Source organism: Coturnix japonica, chromosome 6, assembly GCF_001577835.2.
Source record: "Coturnix japonica isolate 7356 chromosome 6, Coturnix japonica 2.1, whole genome shotgun sequence".
Lineage (NCBI taxonomy): Eukaryota > Metazoa > Chordata > Aves > Galliformes > Phasianidae > Coturnix > Coturnix japonica.
In genome coordinates this window covers 20,796,294-20,816,729 of record NC_029521.1, presented here as the reverse complement: position 1 = coordinate 20,816,729, position 20,436 = coordinate 20,796,294, and the positions used below count along the sequence as shown (strand labels likewise).

Sequence of the window (20,436 nt, the reverse complement as noted above, 5' to 3'; positions counted from 1 at the left end):
CAGCAACTCATCTCCATGGGAGTAAGAAAAAGGATATTAAATAAGGAGACAGGCTTGCAATCAGCCTTTCCGAGGAAATAATAACCTGGGAAATTCTGACTCATGCTGATTTGCGATCAAGGACTGTGACTGAGATACCAAAAAAAAAAAAAAGGAATCGAATCAGATTTCCATGGCTGTGTCAGAATGAATTAATTCTCATCATGTAACTGGAAAAGATTTAACATCACAGAAGCATTTTTAGAATGACAGCAGGATATGGAGGCTGTGGTAAAGAAGAAAACACGATTATTGGGCTGGAGAGACTGACAGTGAGAAAAGATAAAAAGGAAATACATATACCATAAAATAATAGCTTGGTCAAACAGCCACTGACAGGAACATTTTGAGGAGGGGGCAACAGCAGTCCTGGGACTGCAGGCTGTGGGTATGCCACAGACAATACCTGTGTTGTAATAACTAAGACAAAAGTTGTCAGGGGCTGGTAAAGCTGGGACACTTTGAGAAGCTGCTGTCATTCAGTCCTGGCTTGTATCCTTCTGTTAAAGCCAGGCAGATATCACTGCCTGGGTTTGTTCAGCAAAGATCCCTGCCTGGCTTTGTCCAGAGGCATCATTTACCCTTGTACCAGCCCCGTAGATGGGATAGGCTTTTCCCCCCTCACTTCTGTGGTTGTCAGCAAAGCTTTTAAGTCAATCGAGTGTTGTCAGCTGAGATCACTGTGACTCTACTCACACCAGGTCAGGCTACTCAAGCTCCAAATGCTTGTCCATAGAAACGATGCTGGTAGGCATAACTAGTCCTTTCTAAATCCATGCTCACAACTAATTTACATTAATTGCTGCGGAGGGTTTAGTTAGAATGGACAGACAAAACACTGCACTCAATATACATCTCAAGTAAGTGCCATAGAGATGCTATTAAGTGGAAGATTAGACTTTAAAGTGCAGCTTGATAGATGGGAATTTATCTGGCAGCAAATTTCACAGACATGGCCTTAGAATGAAATCCCCACTGCAAACCACTGGCCAAGAGTATCTACTCCCTCCTCATAGAGTCTATTCACCCAATGTTCATCATTAGCAGAAGACTTATATAATAAGTTATCTATATGATAAAGGCACAAAAAGAAATAGGTATTATCAAAGGAAGAACAGAAATACACCAATCTAATTTGGAATGTAAGAAACATCTGACTCATTTCACCAAGGGTTGTTTTTCTCCTCTCTTAGTGACGCCTTTTAAAAAGACCATCAGTAGTACTTAGATAGCATGCTAGAAGAGCTGATTTATCTGTAAGGAACATACCAGGCATCTGAAGTAACCCATGCAAATCTACTCGAAGACTCCTAACACCTCAGAACAAACAGCATCAAGGTGCTGCCCAGATCAAGGGAAAAAAAATAAAAACAAAACAAAGCCTTTGTGCCATAAAATATCATCACAAAGTGAAAGCAAGACAGCAACTTACACATGTAACCTCGCTCTAGTGATGAAACCAGGCAAGATGGTATCTTGATCATGGGGTTGGTCTTCCCTTCCCTGTCAATATAACCAAACCTGCTCTGCCAAACCTGCTCTTTCACTGCTTTCAGCCAGCATGTCACCCTATTTCCATGCTTCTATATTCTTGCCCACCTTGTGCATCTGGATCCCATATAAACTAGCCAGGTTTTCCACAAAAAGCTGGCCCTGCTGGGAGGCAACCTCCCCTCTTCCCCTCCAGCTTCTGCAGCACATCCCAGCCTCCCCTACTTACACTCACCTTTCTCCTCTTGAAACAGCCTTTCTTTGCTTCTCAGGCCAGAAAAGCCATTAAGCACAGAGCCTGATCCCTGCATAGCCATTGATTACTGATTAACCACAGACCACTGGTTTCAACCTAGCAAACCCTGCACAGAATGCAATAACAAGCAGATGGTGAAGAAAAAGATCCAGCAGGGCACTTAAGCACATAGCTATCTTTAGGAATGTGAATTAACAGACTTACCCAACCATAAACCAGATTTCTGGCACACTGGACACAACCACAGATGTGTAAGAGGTGGGAAAGCATTTAACCATCCTGTTGGATTCAGACTTTGCAGCCTGTGCAGTCTTCTGACCAAATGAGAATGTGTGATCTGTATGGTTGGGAATTATATACCTTTAAAATCTGGTATTTTACTTCCCACTTGAATTTCTCCTCCACCAACTTGTGTCTATTGCCCTGCCTCAAAGAGCACTCTCTGCCTCACCATCAGATCATTACTTAGACCCTCTGGAGTTCATCTCTTTCCTATGGAACACTTATTGCAGCTCCACATCTTAAACCAAAAAATTATAGCATGAGTAGTCATGATAGTGATTGTGGCCTATGAGCAAATAACTTATGTATTTCTCTTGAGTGAGCCAATAAAGCTGAGCTGAAACTGCCAGTCCCTGCAGCTCCGCAGTGAAATTCTCCATCAGTTCAGCTTTCTTTCCACCTGTTTTCAGCACTGACCTTCAGCATGAGGCCAATTTCCTTCCACCTGGCCAAGCAGCATTACAGTCAAGACCTGCAGACTTTATCGTGTTAGGAGCAGAGCAATAAAAAGTGTTTTGACAAATGCAGGTGGCATTGAGGCTCACTGCAGACAAGAGCGTGCTCCAGTGTATATAGTCACTAGTCAGATCCAGTTAAAACCAAGCAGGTCTACAAAGAGGAACAGAAACCATCAGGACTGGTGTTCTTGTCAAAAATATGCTTTCACTCAAACCACGCTGGGACAACAGAGTGGTCAGCTGGTTCCTGTGAAAGACACAGGATGGCCATGGCTGCTGCCTACAGACACCAAAGAGAGCAAGGAAGATCACCCAGGGAAACCCCACAGCAAAATAAGGAAATGCAGAAAAGCACTGATTGAGTCATCAGCAGACTTCCAGATCAGGCAAATATTTACAAGGCTCTGACAGGGTGCTGGGGTCTTCTGGACTGAGTTGAGCAGAGAAAGGGAGAATATACCCTGCATTCAAGATGTCAATGGCTTTGGTTCTTTTCACTTGAGACACACAGAGTCTATTTGCATGGCACCAGTACAGCAATAGGATTACTGGATTCTAAAGGCTTTTTCCCTGGAGTGGTCTTTATCCTCTTAAAAGAAGATAGAGCAATTAAACATTTGTTTTTTTCCTTAAGAGAATTAATTGTCTGTGAAGGGTTCCACCAGTGGCCAGATGCACCACAACAGATTTTCATCATCTTCTTACACTCACTAGCACCAGCCAATGATATAAGGTTTGATTCAGTGGCCAACAATCGATTTATCAGACTTATATTCTTAGCTACAAACTAAAAATGTACCAATTCCAATTCAAAATCAAATAGGAGCAAACAGAATGGGAATTTCCTTTAAAATATTTTAGTAAAGTCCTCATGATTTACTGTGAGAGTGTCCCAGGCCAACTACTTGTAGTGGGCATCAGGCATACTCTCATGGCAGACAATAATGTTCTGACGAAAGAAAGCACCATAATTTAGCAATATTGGGGCGGTCTACCCTTGTCAGCAGTGACTGCTGATCCGAGCTGCTAATGGAAAATCTGGGCATTTTTGCCATCTTTCATCCACACGTGACCAGTTACACTCACATAGACCCCTAGAGGGTCATTTCTTCTGACAAGGGTACCTGGAAGAAGTCCTGGATCAGGAAAGATTCCTTCAGCCAAAACTGCTACGTTTTCTTCAAGACAGGACAGGCAGGGTCTGGAAGAACTTCTGTTGCTCGGTGTTTGGCCAAAGAGAAGTTGTGACTGAAAAAAGCCAGGCTGAGGTTCCACTCACTGTAAAACCAGAGCAGCCCCACAGGTAGCTGCAAAGCTCAGACCGGTAAAGCACAGCAAGAGTAGTGCTATGGATAAGGGCTTTCAGACTGAGCCCAGCAACAGTTCTGTTTATGCAACGTGGGAGAACAAATGGAGACTTCAGAGTACGATACAATCTCATTTTTAGCTCAGCTGCTCATACAGATGGAAAAGGTAATTTAATTTTATTAAAGGTGTCAAACTTCTTTAATAATCTAGACAGCTAGAAGGATAACAGTCACATCCTCTGCATGGCGGATTGCATAATCAGAGGTTGTGATACCAATTAGATACTGAAATGGCAAAGTGCTACCTCAAGCCAGTGAATACATACTGTACAGAGCCAGTGCCTAGTTTTATCCTATCAGCAATGTTTGGCCATCATCTGCCATCATATGGCCCTAGGGGAAAGGGCCTCTACAGCTGGAATTGCAATAGCACAATAAATTGATATTCTCCTACCAGATCATCTACTCAGCTTACATCCATAACTCACCTCCAGCTGTCTTCACTGGAGTAAATGCACACTGACTCTGTCAAGCTACAGCTTTATAAACAAAGAGGAGTCAGCTTTCAGCTTTAAAAGATGAGGTATGTTGTGTTTAAACTATTTTGCTGAGTATTTTTGAGAAAGATATTAATAAAGCTGAAGAGATTAATTCCTTGTACCTGCGCAATCTCTGCCTTTCTTTCTGAGGACTTCTATTGCTTAAACAACTATAAAAGAAACCACATTAGACAAACCAAGGCAAATGCAATTATATGCTGCATAAGTACCAGTTGGAATTGTATTTGTAAAGAAAATAACAGCCTATCTTACCCTAATGATTTAAATCAAAATACCAAAACCTCTGCTAACATAAGTAAGTAATTCTTCAGGGTCTTTCCCAAGAGAACACCATTTGCAGCATGTTCTTACTCTCCAGGGCCTTGCCCACGCTGGAAACTTCTGCAACTAACAAGAGCATGAGTGATAAATTCGGTATATTTTCAATTATTCCAGGAGTTTATAACTCTGGTAGATATAAGGTCAAAGCACTTCTAATTGGAATCGCTGTTTCCAGACTACTCCCATACTTAGACTAAGAAATAACACTTAGCAAAGGAAAGATAAACTTCTTAGTGCAAACCTGAGTATTTTCCTCCTTAAAGCAGCGGCCAAATCAATCATGAGAACAGATATTTAATGTGAAGATGTCATTTTTTATATTTATGCAGTGTCAGTACAACTACAGCATCCACGTACCCACTGTATAAACACCAGTTAGAGTTGTCAGAGATTTCACAGTTCCTTGTGCTTTTATGGGTAATGTGGAAAATACTTTATAGCCTTTCTTACCTGTGTTAGGAACAATAATTCAGCTTACCAGAACTAAAAGAACTTGACAAAGCACAGGATTTATTTTCCACTGATCCTTCTGCCTTGTTGCCACCTTCATTTCTCTCAGCCTTGACAGCAATAGCCAAACAAAAACACGAACATGGATACAATTTGTGGTCATGCACCTATCGCCAACAGCCCCTTATGTGCCAGATTTTGTCCTCTCCATTCTCACTGAGTAAGATTTCAGCTCCCTGAGCTGTCCAGATAAGGAAGAGATATTCAGGAGAAAGCAATAGTACACCTGTGAGCAACAGATGGAACACATTTTCCTAATCCAACACCCTATTGTGACCTTCAGTCAAGCCTGAAGGGCCAATCCCTCTGAGGCTGCCCCAGCAAAGAGAAGGAAAAATGGCACTGCATTGAAAGGGCTGAGATGAGCTTAGTTTTGTTTGGAAAGGCCATCCCAGCTGCCTTATCAGCATCAGCAGGTCAGACAGACAGACACTGGGCTGCAAGCTAACTTTTGGGTACCTAACACAGCTGGAAAAATACATCCCTCCAGAGATGCTAAGGCAAATCAGGGATTGATTAGAACAGCACAAGATGAGTTATTTATTGGTCTGTTTTCACATTTTTAACCATGTCAGAGAGCTTCCTGCAGCTGCCATAGAGACAAGAGCTACAGACAGTAAGACTTTATGAGCAATTTAAATCCTCTTTCCCCTACAGAGATGCAGAAAAGTAATGACAACTGGCTGTTTGCAGGTTGTGTATACCCTGCCTTCATTAAGTAGAACTCTGTTTAAACACATATTATTCCTTTCCATCAGATAGTCACAGACTTCCACAGATAGTTTACAGCTTCCACTTTCAACAATGCACTGTAAAAATACACTGCAGTCATATTTGATTATCCAATTTCCTTTAGTGCGAGCCACTCTCAGCACATCAGCGTGTTCATTTGCATGTGTCACAGTAGCAAAAGAAATGTATTTCCATGGGTAAGGGAAAGTAAGTTTTTCCACATGGAAAGTAAAATAGTAATAACCACATGGTAAAACTACAAATGCATGTGATACATCAGGTTTAGCATCGGTCTTACACCATTCACACCTGAAATTTGTTCATAAATTCACCTCATTTGAGGCTTATTTACATATTTCTTCCAAAGGTGCCCTGGAGCTAGAGATTCAGTTCACCTAAGAAGCAACACAGATAAAGAAAGAAAAACATGTCAACTGTGCACTAGCTTGAGTCCCAAGATGGGTAAATATCCATCTATAAATGGTTCAACCTTTTGACTTCTGATACTCAGCAAACACAAAGCAGTAAGAAGCTCGGAAGGGCATCTTGAGAAAGACAAGATTTCTTTATTTTTTAATATAATATGCAGCACTGCCTGTTAATTCTAATAGGATCTGTGTACATATTTGTGATTGAAGTCACATTCGTACTGTTTCTACTTCAGGAAGACACGTACATTGAAAATCTTCCTGGTTTGCAAGGTCTTGCCAGTTTTTTTTTTTACATATTTCATATTTACCAGAGGTTGTGAAGCTTTGCTTTCAACAGGTGCCTCTCAGCATGCTAATTTAAATAAAATGATCCTTAGTTTTCCTAGACATTGCTGGTAAAAGACCGAGACAACTTAGACATACTGAAAATATGGATGGGAGACGAGTGTGAAGGAAATAATAAACAGGAAAGGTGTTTTGTTGCTGACTATACTGGTGATGAATGAGACAAAGAGGAAAACCACCTGGCTGTTCCCTACTAGCCAACTACCTGGAAGAAGCAGACCAATGCTAGTCAACACCATTTGGTTTCTGTGAGCTGCCATCATTCTTCCAAGACTGAATACCCAAGAGTTAAACAGCTGGTCCCTTCCTTCTCCTTTTTATGCTTTATTATTGCAGCAAGGCAGTAGACTGCTTATACTCCATTTTTGCTCAGATTCTATTTTAAAATGTGAAAGAGCATGTGTGTATGCTGAAGTGATACCACATGGCTAAGGCACAATTCTACTAAATTTTACTTTAAGTTATCCTGGAATGTATAAGTGCACTTGTGCAAGACTAGCTGCCCAAAAAGGGAAGCAGAGCTGTAAACAATCCTGCCTGCACGTTGGGCATGTCAGCAGGAGAGTCACTGTATAAGGGTATGTTTACAGGTCACTTAAGCCTGCATCTGTGCTGAAATCCATGCTCTAAAATACTGATCCTTCATGCACCTCACTGCAGCAGCCTCTCCTATGTGAGCCCTTGAGACCTCGTGGTCATAGCAGCACTAGCTTTCTGGGTGAATTTAAGACCTTCCCTCTGTATAACTTGTGTAGAGGTGATGATAGCAAGGAGCAGCTTCCCAACTGTGTCCAGTTGGGAACAGTGAACCTCACTTCTGAAGCTGTCTGTAATGAGGATTAAGTTGGTCTCCCATTTACACTCACTCCCAGAAACAATACCCAAGACACAATGCTTATTCAGATCTTGAACCTCCCTTAGGCTGAGATGCAGTGGAACATACAAACCATTTTTACCTTTTTCAGAACAAAATCAAGAAAAGAAGCTGTTCATAGGACTCTGCTTCTGAGCCTACATCAGGGGCATTCAAACCCAGGGACACACACAGCCACACGCGCCCGTGTGCTGACAGCAGTAATTCAATGTGCAATTAGCAGCAGGGATGGAAGCTAAGTGTAAAGCCTAATTCTGCCTGTAAATCTCTAAGAAAGGAACAGCCTCACTGGACTTTGCCATTGCTTTTTTGGTCCCTAACTGCTGGAACTGCTACTGTAACACAGATAAGACAAATGCTAAGTTTGGAAGTTGATTCCTGGGGACATAAATGCACATAGCATTCCCCACAGGTTGGGATTTTGCAGTGACATGGAACTGACTGCTGCACATCTTCCCCCAGGACAAGCTTGATTTTGGAAAAGAAGTTACATATTGGGAGCAGGGAGGGAATAATTCTGCAATGAACAGAAAGACAACCACCACAAATGGTAAAGCTTTTGGTCAGATTCCTGGGTGAAGCACACATAAAATCAAATGGAGGCAATGCATGCAATTTGACACAGCAACCCTACGATCATTAGGAAAACAGCAAGGCTCAGGAGCAAGGAACACGTGAAGGGAGGAGGAAATAAATCACCTAACTGGAATCTGAAATGCTAGGCTCTTCTGTTGAACATACCACTCCAGCATCCGCAGCCTCCATCAGATGCCCTGCATGCCGTGCTGGGCTGAATGTGACCATATGTTCATAGCTAAGCTATGAAATCCATTTGTCAAGTCCCGGGAGTTTTTGGCAAGTTGTCCCATACTATATGTGTGGTCTACAGCACTAACACGCATGCAGAGCTTTGCAGTGGGTATGCCTATATGATCCAGAGGCAAACGAGCCAAGGCTTTCAGCGCTCTGATTTTTTAGTGCTGTGTAATAATGAATAGAGATAAAGAGGACTCAAGCCTAAGATGTTTCAGCACAGTTGCTAGTATTAAAGCCTGCTGAAGGCTGCTGGAACATGCTATAAATATGTATCTGAGCTCCACGCCAACTGTGTAAACTCAGAAGCTGCCTGCTTCATTCAGAGAGTTTATACCCACCAGGGTTGCAGTGAGAGTTCAGAGCCTGTTAAATTAGAGGCAAATCAGTGGCTGGCAAGAGTCACATTTCCCTTGTGAAAAGGGATATGGAAGACACTAGGACAATGCAGGGGCGGATGACGGAGAGGAAACCATTTCTCGAGTGTTTTGAAAGGAAACACATAATCCAGAGTTATGGGCCCTCATTAATCAGGCAGAGCAGTCCCAAGGTGCCAAATCTCACAAGACCAGTCCAGAGGGTTCTGAGTCATTCGTAAGCTCTTCACTGAGCCCTTACTGTGACATTTGCCCAAATTCCAATACCTCAATTCAAATATCACCTTTCTTGGCCTAAGAATGGTTGCCCAGTGGCTCTGACTCAACCTGATTCACAACAAAAGATAAATCTTTCTACTCCTAAAGGAAAGTAAAAAGCTGCCGAGAAACCCCTTAATTCCTTTGCCTTGTGCAATCATGCAGCAAGAAGGGGTTGGTCCTATTTCTTCATATCCTGAACTCACATACCACTTCCATGCAACATAGGTTGCTACAGGCTGACCTGCTGCTGTGTTTCTTAGTGCAAAAAACAGTACAGAAAGGAGGCAAAACTATCAGAACATGGCTTGTTTAATATGGAAAAACTCAAAGATCCCAAACTTTGCCAAGACCACACATCTGGGGCAAGCCTGAGTCCTCAGGAGCGCGAATAACCTCAATTTTAGCTGAGGATGGCTGAAGACATGGGCATTCACCTATCCCAGTCCTCCAGCTCCATCTGCATTTCCAATTCTTGGGCTCCAGAGCACAAATCTAACTCCTCTGTGACAGCAACACCTTAGCAAAACCAGCCACAGCTTCCCTCAGTAATCTGGATGAGATTCATACTTAAAGTCTGTTCACTAACCCAGCCAGAGAATCACAACAGTGTCATTCAGGCAGGAATCATCCCTAAAATGTAAAGTTCATTTCCCCGCTTTGGCATGGGGAAAGCAAGTAAAATATAAAGAAAGGTTTTACAAGGTATGTGCCACACTCCAGAAAATGCTTGGAAGTCAGCACAACACTTTCAAGCAGAAATCCACTTACAAATGGCTTCTAGCGATACACTGCAGTGGTTGGTCCCACCTCCCACTGGTACGGTATTTAAGTGCTATGTCTCAAACTAATCCAGGCCAGGGTGGCAAGATGCTATGGGAAGGGGTAGAGGGATGGCTCAGTGTCACCCAGCCACAAGCCCAGCTCACGCAGCACTCACCTAGGAGCTGCACCCCGCGGGTGAGCCCATAGACATCAATCAAAGCCCAGAGAGGCTCTGCCGTCCTCACTCCGCTGAAGAAGAGCATTGCAGCAGAGTCATTCACACGGTAGAAAACCCGACCCTTCTTGTCCACCCAGAAGGCAATGATGTTCCCCTCATTGGCAAATTCTTCTGGCAGAGCCTTGGCCCAGAAGCCGCTTTGGGAAACCAAGTCAGGGCACGCATACTTCGGCAGGGTGTCGGGGTTAATCCTTGAAGGATCCTTGGAAGTAAACCCAAGTCGAAGGGCCCCGCTCCAGCAACACTGCTTTTTGGTGATCTGTGAAGAGAACAGCAGCAATAACAGCATTTGGCACTCAAACAACTGCATTTATGCACAACACAGACTCTGCCATCAAATACCAAAAGCCACCATGCAAGTGAGCCCACCAAATTTAGGGATCATTTTACCCACCAAATACTGCTGTAGCTACCCCGTCTGCAAACATCAGTGCTGCATAGTTAGGATACAATGCACATATAAAAAAGAATCACATTAAATCCACAGGGAGAGATGAAATGTAATTACAGCTGCACGATGACTCAACTTCTATTTCTAGGGTAATTCCTTTTGCCCTACGAACAGTCCTCTCACAAAATGTGCCCAAAAAATGGCCATACGAGCTTGTATCTCAGCTGAGGCAGCATCTGCAGCAGCAGAGCTGTTTCTACACAGTGGCCGGATGATGGAATTTCTCAAGACCTGAAGGAAAAGCACTGGCTTCAGAATCTCAGCCACCACCATGGGGGTTTTGGGTTTCCCAGCTAAGAGGGAGATGATCTTACTCCTCTCTAGCTTGTCGGACTGGATAAAATCACATCTTTCAGCAGAGGACTTGCATGTGGAAAAGCAAAGTTTGAAGTATTTAACCATACTGAATACACAGGGCACAAAGATAGATGTTATCTTTCTTTGGGGAGAAAGCCTATTAATTTTGGCTGTATGTTGTGTTTTCCCAGATAATCATTAGGAGCATCTGTTAATAGATTCTGGGAATCTGCGCATTTTATACACACCCTTCTGCTCTTCAAAGAGATCAGAAAAAAGGGCAGAGATGCCTTCAGAGCCACTGGCTTCTCCTCAACTGAACTGAACCTTGGTCTGAGGAGGACAGGAGGGGAGCGGGCAGTGGGTCCTAAACACACCCAAACACTCCCCTGGCACAAGGTCTTCATTCTCCTACAGAAGCAGGTGGTCTCCATGGTGTCAGCAGAACCCCAGGAGGAGATGATGCTCCTGGGGATTGGATTTCTGAATTCTCTCCTAATAACATCTTTAAACATTGCATTTTTCCTTCATGCGTTCCTCTCCAAGGTAAACCTGCCCCCGTGAGCACAACAAGCCCAGAGATTTCTGTTTTATTCATGTCTCAGCCAAAATACCTCAGGGCTTCAGAAAAGAGTTATCAACCATCAGACAGCTCCTCAGTTAAGCAAGTGTTGCTCTTTATCCCTCCTCAGCCCAGCCAAGCACCTCAACTGTTTACATGAAACACATCAAACACTTGAGAGCTGCCCTCAGCTCCTGGGAATCACGGGATGCTCCTTTATATCCTTGGTGGGGTTGGGATGGGATCACATGCCCCCACTGATAAGGGTCGGATGAGGCATATGAGTGCTAAAACAGGGAATAAGCATGAACTCCAAGAAGCAGCCAGGATTATTTATTGTAGCAAATTTACTGCAAGCCCTAAAAGCTTTTGGGACTGAGATAAATATGGCTTCATTGTTATTCACACAATTTACTCTTTCACAGTCTCTTGCCAATACTTCACAGCAATCACAGGCTGCACAAGTAAATATTCATATGCTAATCTAGGCTGCACACTTTCCATGTATTAATCAGCACCTATAAACAGTTCTCAATACAATCTGACCACAAGCAAACTAATATTCAAATAAAATCCAGTATAAAGCCTGCCAAGAATTAGACACAGCTGGACACAGGATACACAGCTTTGCTAAAAAAGGCAATGGTTAATGATGGACCAAATTCTCTCTTCAGCAACCACTGCTAATACAAAAGCTTGGGAGGTCCCCCGGGTACCAGAAGGGGAGAAAAAGATGCACTCCATACCCAAACTGCTCAGCTATGATTGCTCCCACAGAGAGTAGGCTCCTACTCTTTACTCCTGCAAAAGTCAACCCACTCCCTAGCAGAGCCCTGAATTACTCAGAAGAAACCATACTGGGGCATGTATCTTGGAAGTGAAGAAAGGAAATCTTCCTGAAGCCTATACAATCTTGGTTGTTTGACGGGATACTCAAAGCTGCAAAGAAATCTCAGAATAAAACCTAGAGACAATATTTAACATGCAGAATCCATTCTCCCGATCTCCTTCTTCTGGTTTTCTGGAGGGAGTTTAGATTTTATAGGGCCTGAATGACTGGGTTCATGGCTGGTCTTCAGTTGGTAAGAAACAAAACCTCTAAGAGGCTGTTCTCCACAGGCACACATTAACAAGGTAACTGTGGGATGGACTTCATAGGAAAACAAAGGCATTTTCACATTTCCATCCACCCCCAGGGAACAAGTTCTGCTGCAGCCTGCTGTTTCCTGCTCCCACGAGACCTTCCAATAGATACAGCAGGAGCTCTGCTCCAAATCCTCATGTGCAGAGACAAAACATTTGCATGAATATTTTTCATATATGTTATGCAAGCTGAAGTCCTAAAATATACAGTGATAAACAAGCACGAATTTCCTGAGATATTTACATTGTTTCAGAATGAGAAAGAAATAATAGAGAACCTTTGCCTAAACCACTAAACCCACTCAAACCTTTGATAATGTTTTCAAAAATGAAATGTCGCTTTCATCTCCTCCCAGTCATTTTGTTGTTTTTGGTGGTTTTATTTTGTGGTTGTTTGCCCAAACTGCTGGCCAATGTGGAAAAAATCCCATTAGGCAACGTGAGCAAGTCCTGCTGGGTTTCCAGCCTGAGTGGAAGCAGTAAGAACTCTACAGAAAATGAAGCAAACCTGTAGGAGGGATTTTCTGCCTTTGGATCTGAGCCTGAAATCTCTGCAATCTCCCTGTGTTTTCAGAAGAAAGTGTCTTTCTCCTTCCTTTCCCTTCTTCTGGCTATCAGGGAAGGCTGATGTGCTGCCATCGGTCCCAGCACACTGGAGTCTCCAATGATGGGCAACAGCAGGATCATCCAGACTCAGTTGCTACGTGCAGATGGAAGCTCTGGAAAACTCGCTGAGCACAAATGAAGGATTTGTATGTTGATCTTCTTTGTATGCTATGAGCTAAATCTGCCAAAGATGATGAACCACGCTGTGCCAGTGGAAGGCACAGAATGAACAAGGAATGCAAAACAGTCCTGCAAGTAGGAAGGCATAAGGATAGGAAAAAGCTCTAGATGAAGCGCAATGGGCTGCAAGCTCCTTAGGGTGTCTGAAAGATGCTTCATTTCCTAGGGGGAAGGATGAATTCCACTGGGAAGTGGCTCCCAGAGTATGTGGAGGAGCTGAACTCTTCATGTGAGCTGCAGCAGAAGGGCTATAACTCCATCCTCTTGGTTACAACAGACACAAAGGAAGAGAAATCAGTCTATGCCTGTGAGAAAAACGTGATGTCTGCAATGCTCTCTTCTCTGACATTACTGCTGTCAGTAGACTGACTCAACAAAGCAGTCAGCAGTCTGTCAGAAAGATCCTTTTCTCAGACAGCAGTTTTGACAGCAGTAACTGCTCCTTTCAGCCAAATCCTTTTATCACCCACACCAAGCTCTTTCACTTCCAGGTCCTCCTCACCTGCCTTTCCACCTCTCACCTCTTTGCCATGGAGAGGCTAACTCTCACCTCTAGACCAGACCACCCCCACTGCTGCCTTGTTTAAAGGAAGAAAAGCTGTCATTGCGGAACCAAATACAGTAGCTAACTTCTCATCCTCTCTGTCTGCCCACTAAAGCTGCTTTGCATGATGCATGCAAAAACTGGGGTCCCTTAAAGGCCAAGATCTGATTACTGTGGATGAGATGAAGATCTGCTGCAAGCATCAAAGCCTGGTAGACCCCAGCATGTTCCCAGCAGCTACCATGCCAACAAAGTAAGGTAGCAGTTACTCACCTTAAGCCTGACTTGCTCGTAAATAACAATGGGTCTGTTGCTGAAGGTGATAGCATTGCAGAAGCTAGCCTGGCGCTTCACTGCCTTCTGTGTTGTGTCCATGATGATCTGGGACCCCTTTGTGTGGGGGTGGAAAAGCAGAGGGGTGATGGACAGAGCTCCACACTGTGGGATGGGGAGACAATGCTTCTGCTTGTGGTGACATCGGTGGGAGGAGGCCGGGAATGAGCCACCTATGGAATCTGAAAGTAGAATGAAGGAACAAAGGTTTCAAAACATTCTTGAGCACCACTCAACAATAACCCACCTGGATTCCTTCCCCAGCCAACAATCCCTTCTCCTCTCTCCTCTGCTGATGGGAAGCTCAGCTGAGATCCCACCTGCCATGAAGGCCCTTATCTGCACATTATGACATAGCGACAAAAGCAGAGAGGGAGCAAGGAGGAAATTACATCTTTCTCTAACCAAAGCCCTATACAAAGAGTCAACGCACAACCAACACAGTCACAACAGCAGCTTTGTTCATGAATGGAAGGACCCGTGAGTTTATTTTCAACAGGGGGTCTGCAGCAGTTCGAGCACAGAACAATCGTTATACCAAACACAAGTCATCTGCTTCCTTTTCCTTGTATGCACAAACAAACTGCATTGTGCACATAAGTTTAGGAGGAGATGCTCAGATTTAGAAACAGAGTACCAGCAAAATAATGAATTATTCCAGGATAGACTGAGGGATGCAATAAAAGCACACATGACCTTAGCAGTGCGTCAGTTTTCTTTTGCATGACTAACAGTATGCTTTAAAACTCTATTTCTCAAATGCACAAGCTACATAAACTAATTATACCCATTCTTCGTACAAATTCATTGCTGACAGTTATGTCTTTATACAGCTACCATAAAAACAATGATTACAACTCTAATGTAATTCTTGAGAGGTAGAAATACAAAGCCTGGACTTTATTTTTCCCAGTCTTTGGGGCAGTATTATTCTCTAGTTACATGAAATTGCAATGATTGAGGCTTACTGTGTTAATCAACAAGTACCAACAGAACACGGATTCCAATGAGAACATTTTGACTCAAGTTCCACACCAGCCACTCCAGCTTTCTGCTGTCATCCCCCTGTTGTTCTGTCTCTCAGTGCTACCCATTCAGAACAGAGCAGGGAACCCAAATGATTTACCTTTAAAAGCTCTCATCAATGCTTTAAATGAGAGATAAACCAGCTGGAAGTGATTTGATGCTAATGATTACAAGGAATATAAGTCATTTTCCTTCTCCTGTTCCTCACAAGAACCTAATAGCAAATATACATTCATGACACCTGTGCATTCAGATCTGAATTTTGTAACTGAAACTCCTAACAGCCATGTACTAAAACAAATTTGTGCAGCACAAAGGCACAGACATTTCAACTTCCTTGCCTCTGTGCTCTAATTTTACTGGGTAGTCTGGCTGTGATTATAGCAATGCTGCATCTCTCCATAGGATGTGTTCTTACCCTCCCACATGAGGAACACAGGCAGATAAGGATTGGAAAAGAACTTAATTTAAAAAAAAAAAACAACCAACCAACAAACAAAAAAAACCAACAAAAAAAAAAAAAAACCACTTAATTTTAAACCAAAAAAAAATTGCATTTTATTTTCATCTCACTAATTACTGGAGAAAAATAGAAAGCAATGGGCTGAATATGATATCTTTACTCAGTTCTTCAGGACAGTATGCCCACTCCAATAGGAGAACACACCATACAACCTCAAACTGCAACACAAACACCTAAGACTGGACTCAGACAAGGAAACTGTCACTTTGGAAACACAGTCTGGTGATACATTGCTGTGCTTTCTTGGCCAGCTAAAGCTAAAATAAATCATGAGCTTTAAGTCTTTGTTCAAACTGAACTTGACTTGGACTCCAGCCTTCTCCCATTCACTTACTTAACTACACATTTTGACAACCTCAGCTTTTGCTACCAGCAATATTGGTACAGCACACCTAGGGCCCTTGCAAGTAGGCTTCAGTTATTTTTTTCTCTATATGAAGAGCTGAGTGAAGATCACAAACCTGGAGCTGCAGTTGGTAAACCAAGTGAAGTCCATCTGACTTCACACAAACCAAAAGAGACTGCATTAACCAAAAGCCAGTTCCAGACTCCTCATCTCCCACAAGCTGACTTATCAGTCATGTACAAAGGAGAAATAAAGTTATTGCTTCAAATAAAATTTGCAAACAAACAAGAAGGTTGAAATCTGAAAGCATGTTCAAGGTCACTGTAGGTTTCCCATGCTACAACCTGGTAGTAAAAGAGTCAGGCATAAATACTTCCTGCTGACAAATGGGACTTGTAGCAACAAGCCAGCACCATGCAAACAACTGGAATCTTATGACAAAAGTCACAAGACCAAAATCACGTCAGAAAACCAGCTCTTGTGTCAAACTGCTGCAAACCTAGAGAAGGACCATGGGTCTCCATAGAGGTTTCATGCTGATGGCACAAAGATCAGCATTTGCTTACTCTCATGGTTTTAAGGATGGGATAGGCTGCCGTTTCCAGTTCATGCTCAACAACAGATGCCATTTGTATCCTTTCATTTGGTAATGAAAACCACAGTGTGAAGCAGTCCAAGCCACTCTTCCTTCAGCATCCTAAGAGCTCTTTGCTGCAGCCCTGGCTGTTAAAAAAGCAGAATGTTGTCCCAAAGGTAACACAATTCTCCCTGCATGTCTGCTAAATGTCCCTGGGCTCCTGGATCTCAAGGCCTAAGGAAGACCCATTTGTTCTATAAAAGGCAGCCCCGGGGAACTGGATGTTCTCAGCTTAGAAAATGTGTCCCAAAGCCTGCTGCAGGTTTTCACCACAAGTATTCATGCTCTGCAAAATGAAAACCTTCAAGGCTTGGGATTTCTTAAATGCGGCAAAAGAATGACTGCAGTTTGTTTTTTAGAAATACATTTTTTCTCCAGTTGAAAATCTCTTGATAAGCCCTTACCAGAATCACGTCAAAACCCATTTCAGACTGAAAACTAACTGCAAAGTATTTAAGATAAACTTATTTAAGCATGTGAAATGAACAGCATTCAGAAATGAGGGACAGAGAAAAGACTTCAGACCAGAGCCCAGGGACTGACGTACAAAACAGGTGGGAATGTCCAATCCACCACACTATGAAAGAAGAAAAGCGTTCCAAAATCCTGACATTATCCAAAGAGAATGACAAAGGTGTTTTATCTGCCCACCGGTCTTACTGCTCCTGCATTTAAAAGGAAGAATTTGGGAACATCATTGCAGGAGGAAAGGCTTAGCCCTTCTTCTTAGCCCTGAAATAAAACCTGCACAGCTTCTCCAAAGCTACACGGTTACCAGCAGCACAGGGAGACAAAACAACCAAGTACAAGATGAATAATCATAATGCAGCCTGCTTTTTGAGATGGTTCCCTATTTTGGGAAATGATGGTATTGAAACAGAGCAGCAAGTTCCACTGATCCTTCACATTTATTATCGAAGTTCAAAAGGAGAAAAGCACAGCAAACTCCTTGTGCAAGGCTTTGCAAATGAATTTTTCTAAGCACGCTTCGAGATACAGTTTACTAAAAACAAATATTAGCTTAACACCATGGGAAACTGAAAGGGGTTGCAAACCTTGTTTCCTTCACATGCAGCCTGATCCTGGGCATTAGCACAGGAGAGAAGGAACCATAAATAAGTGCTAATGTAAAAACAAAGCATTTTTCAGTGCCTTTATAAATGTGTTTGCTTTTCTTGAAGAAATAATCGCTTATCTCCAGGCTACAACCACCTCTCTCTGTGCCTGTTGTGGCGACAATGTTCCTATCAGATTGCTGTCGCTATGGTCAACTACTGATCTTGGCATTACAAGATGACCAGGAAACAAAGCTTTGCCCTTGCACAAGGACTGCAGCTTTGCAGGGGTTGGGACACAGAAGGATAGAAATGCAAAGGGTTAATTCTGGAGCATTAAATACAGGCAACCTGAAATTATAGAGCATCTTGGGTTAAACTTTAGTGAATTAGGGACTTATCTACAAGGTGGATCTGAGCCAGCAGGTCAGATCTAGCACTCCCATCCAAGACTCCAAAACAAGTCAAAGCCAAAACGTAACTTATTTTCATCTGTGCTATTTTAGCAGTGATGAGATGTATCAAGAGAGCAGGTTAGCACATAGTGTAAGATTTTCCACTTAAACTGCAAACTAGGAGACAAGAGACAGGTGCAGACAGACAACATGTACATGAAAGGAGATAATACCAGCTCGGGTAAGGCTTGGAGTTATACTTTTTTTTTTTACTTTCTTTTTTTTTAAGACTGAAAAAAGCAAAGCAGTGTCTAAAGTAGCAGAGTTGTAAGACAAGCATGGTTTTGTAGATGCCTGTGAGATGCCCCTCCACTACAAAAAGCAGGCAACAAGAGCCAGAGCTCTTTGCAAGATGATCCACCATGGATCCATCTCTCAGAACTGACTGATGGGGAGTAGTCAGTGCTTGAGGAACACGCCAAGTGATTCAGTTTATTTTTCAAGCCACTGATAATAATAAAACCAGTAAAAGTGGTACAAAAAAGTGGCAGTAAGGACAGAACGTAGAACCACTTACAGTTTGGAAAATGACTTCATTGAGCAGCAGTGATGGATCCTGTTTGGCCACTCCTCATGCTGAGCCAATAACCTCTGCAGGAGTGCCAGGCAATGACCTGGGTGTGGGGCTTTTTTAGCAGCCTCAGCAGAACCCATTGAACAGTACGTCCTTGGTTACAGCCCGGATGCAAGGCTTTCTGAGGGTGTGCTTGAAGATGATACGGAGGTTATGAGTATTAGCAAGGGTCAGGAGGGTGGCAGTTTGTACAGAGGTTGAAAAGGGAGACAAGAAAAGCTTAGGAGAGACAGGAGAAAAGCTCTGCTCCGGTTAATTTATAGAAAGTCTGAGAGCAAAAATATGGTTGGCCAAAGGAGATATAAGAACCATAAAGGAGTAGTGAATCTGTTTAATTATTTGTAGAAAGGTTATGTCTGAACTAATGTTTGTGGAAATTACTGAGAGATATATAACAAAAATGTTCCTGGACAGAGCCCAAAGATGTGGCACTGAGAAACATAGTTTGTGGTGATTTTGGTCATGGGTTGACAGTTGGATTAGATGATCTTAATGGTCTTTTCCAACCTTAATGATCCCATGATTGTGTGATCCTCTGTGCAAAGGAAGTTGAGGAAGACTCGAAATGCAGGAGACACAAAGGAAGAAGAGCAGGGTAAGACAGAGCTGGGGAGGTGACCCCAGGAAGGAAGAGCAACCCAGTTGCTGGCACTGTGTGCAGTCCGAAGTGCCAAGCAGCATGAGGATGCTCTTTCTGGGTCAAAAAGATTATATCAGAAAAGAGTTGTAAGAATATAGAACCATTTCTATATGTTCTTAAGGCTGTTTAAAAGAAATCCCTTCCCCTTGTAAATTAATTTTTAAAGTCAGCACCTTCAGTAGTGATACCATGTAATGATTAACCACCTGTAGGCCCCTAATTAGGGGGTCGTTATTCAGCATCTCCCACAGACATCTGTAGCCATTCTGTCACCAGCGTTACCATGACCACCTTTGGTGCCACTGCCCTTTGCAGGATCACGCATTATAGTCTACCTGGGATAAGCCAGTGAAACCAACCATAACTCCAGTTATTCATTTTCTCAGTATACAGCAGAGCTATGCACATGGCACACTTTACACCTGTATTCACAATAGAGTTCCTCCAAAGCTTCATCTACCCAGCCTAGAGTTTCCAAAATAGCACAAGGTGCATTTTCCATTTCCCTCCTGCAAGGTTAAGCACAAAGCTGCTGCCCAAAGGTAGCTGTGCTTCACTGCACAGCCTGCAGAGCAGCCACGCCAGGAGGGTTAATGACAGCTCACGCTGCAAAGAGGTAGCTACATAAAAACAGAGCCCAACTGCAAATATTTTAAGGCCACGTAGTATTTCCATGGACTACAAATCAATGTAAAACATGTTTTCTTCAAGGGGCCTCATATAGACTGTGTTTTTAAAATGCATTCCCTCTGCTAAATATAAATCAGTAAGAGTTTTTGTTCTTCCAAAAGATTAACTAGCCTCAGTATTTTGGGATCTAATTCTGGAATACTTGAAGATGTGCCAGCTGTCTCTTCCAATTTAAATAGTTTAATGGAAAGTTTATCCTGGGCACATTTTCCATGTACGGTATAATAGCTTGGAAGATTGAATATTAAGAGTTCACCACAAAAAGTAGTAATCTGTTAAGGTTCAACTTCACATATTTCTCAGGACAAGGAGGGAGG

At 42.8% G+C, this 20,436-nt stretch overlaps 1 protein-coding gene across 3 annotated transcripts in view; it reads right to left on the bottom strand.

The window, feature by feature from the left end:
- Window positions 1-20,436, bottom strand: part of NEURL1 (neuralized E3 ubiquitin protein ligase 1) — a 131,650-nt gene that overhangs the window by 41,080 nt on the left and 70,134 nt on the right. For all 3 annotated transcript variants that reach the window (XM_015867113.2, XM_015867115.2, XM_015867114.2), the window contains exons 2-3: window positions 14,114-14,355; window positions 9,995-10,316 (exon numbers count right to left, since the gene is read on the bottom strand). In XM_015867113.2, coding sequence (XP_015722599.1) covers window positions 9,995-10,316; window positions 14,114-14,355 — 564 coding nt within the window. The remainder of the gene's footprint in view (window positions 1-9,994; window positions 10,317-14,113; window positions 14,356-20,436) is intronic.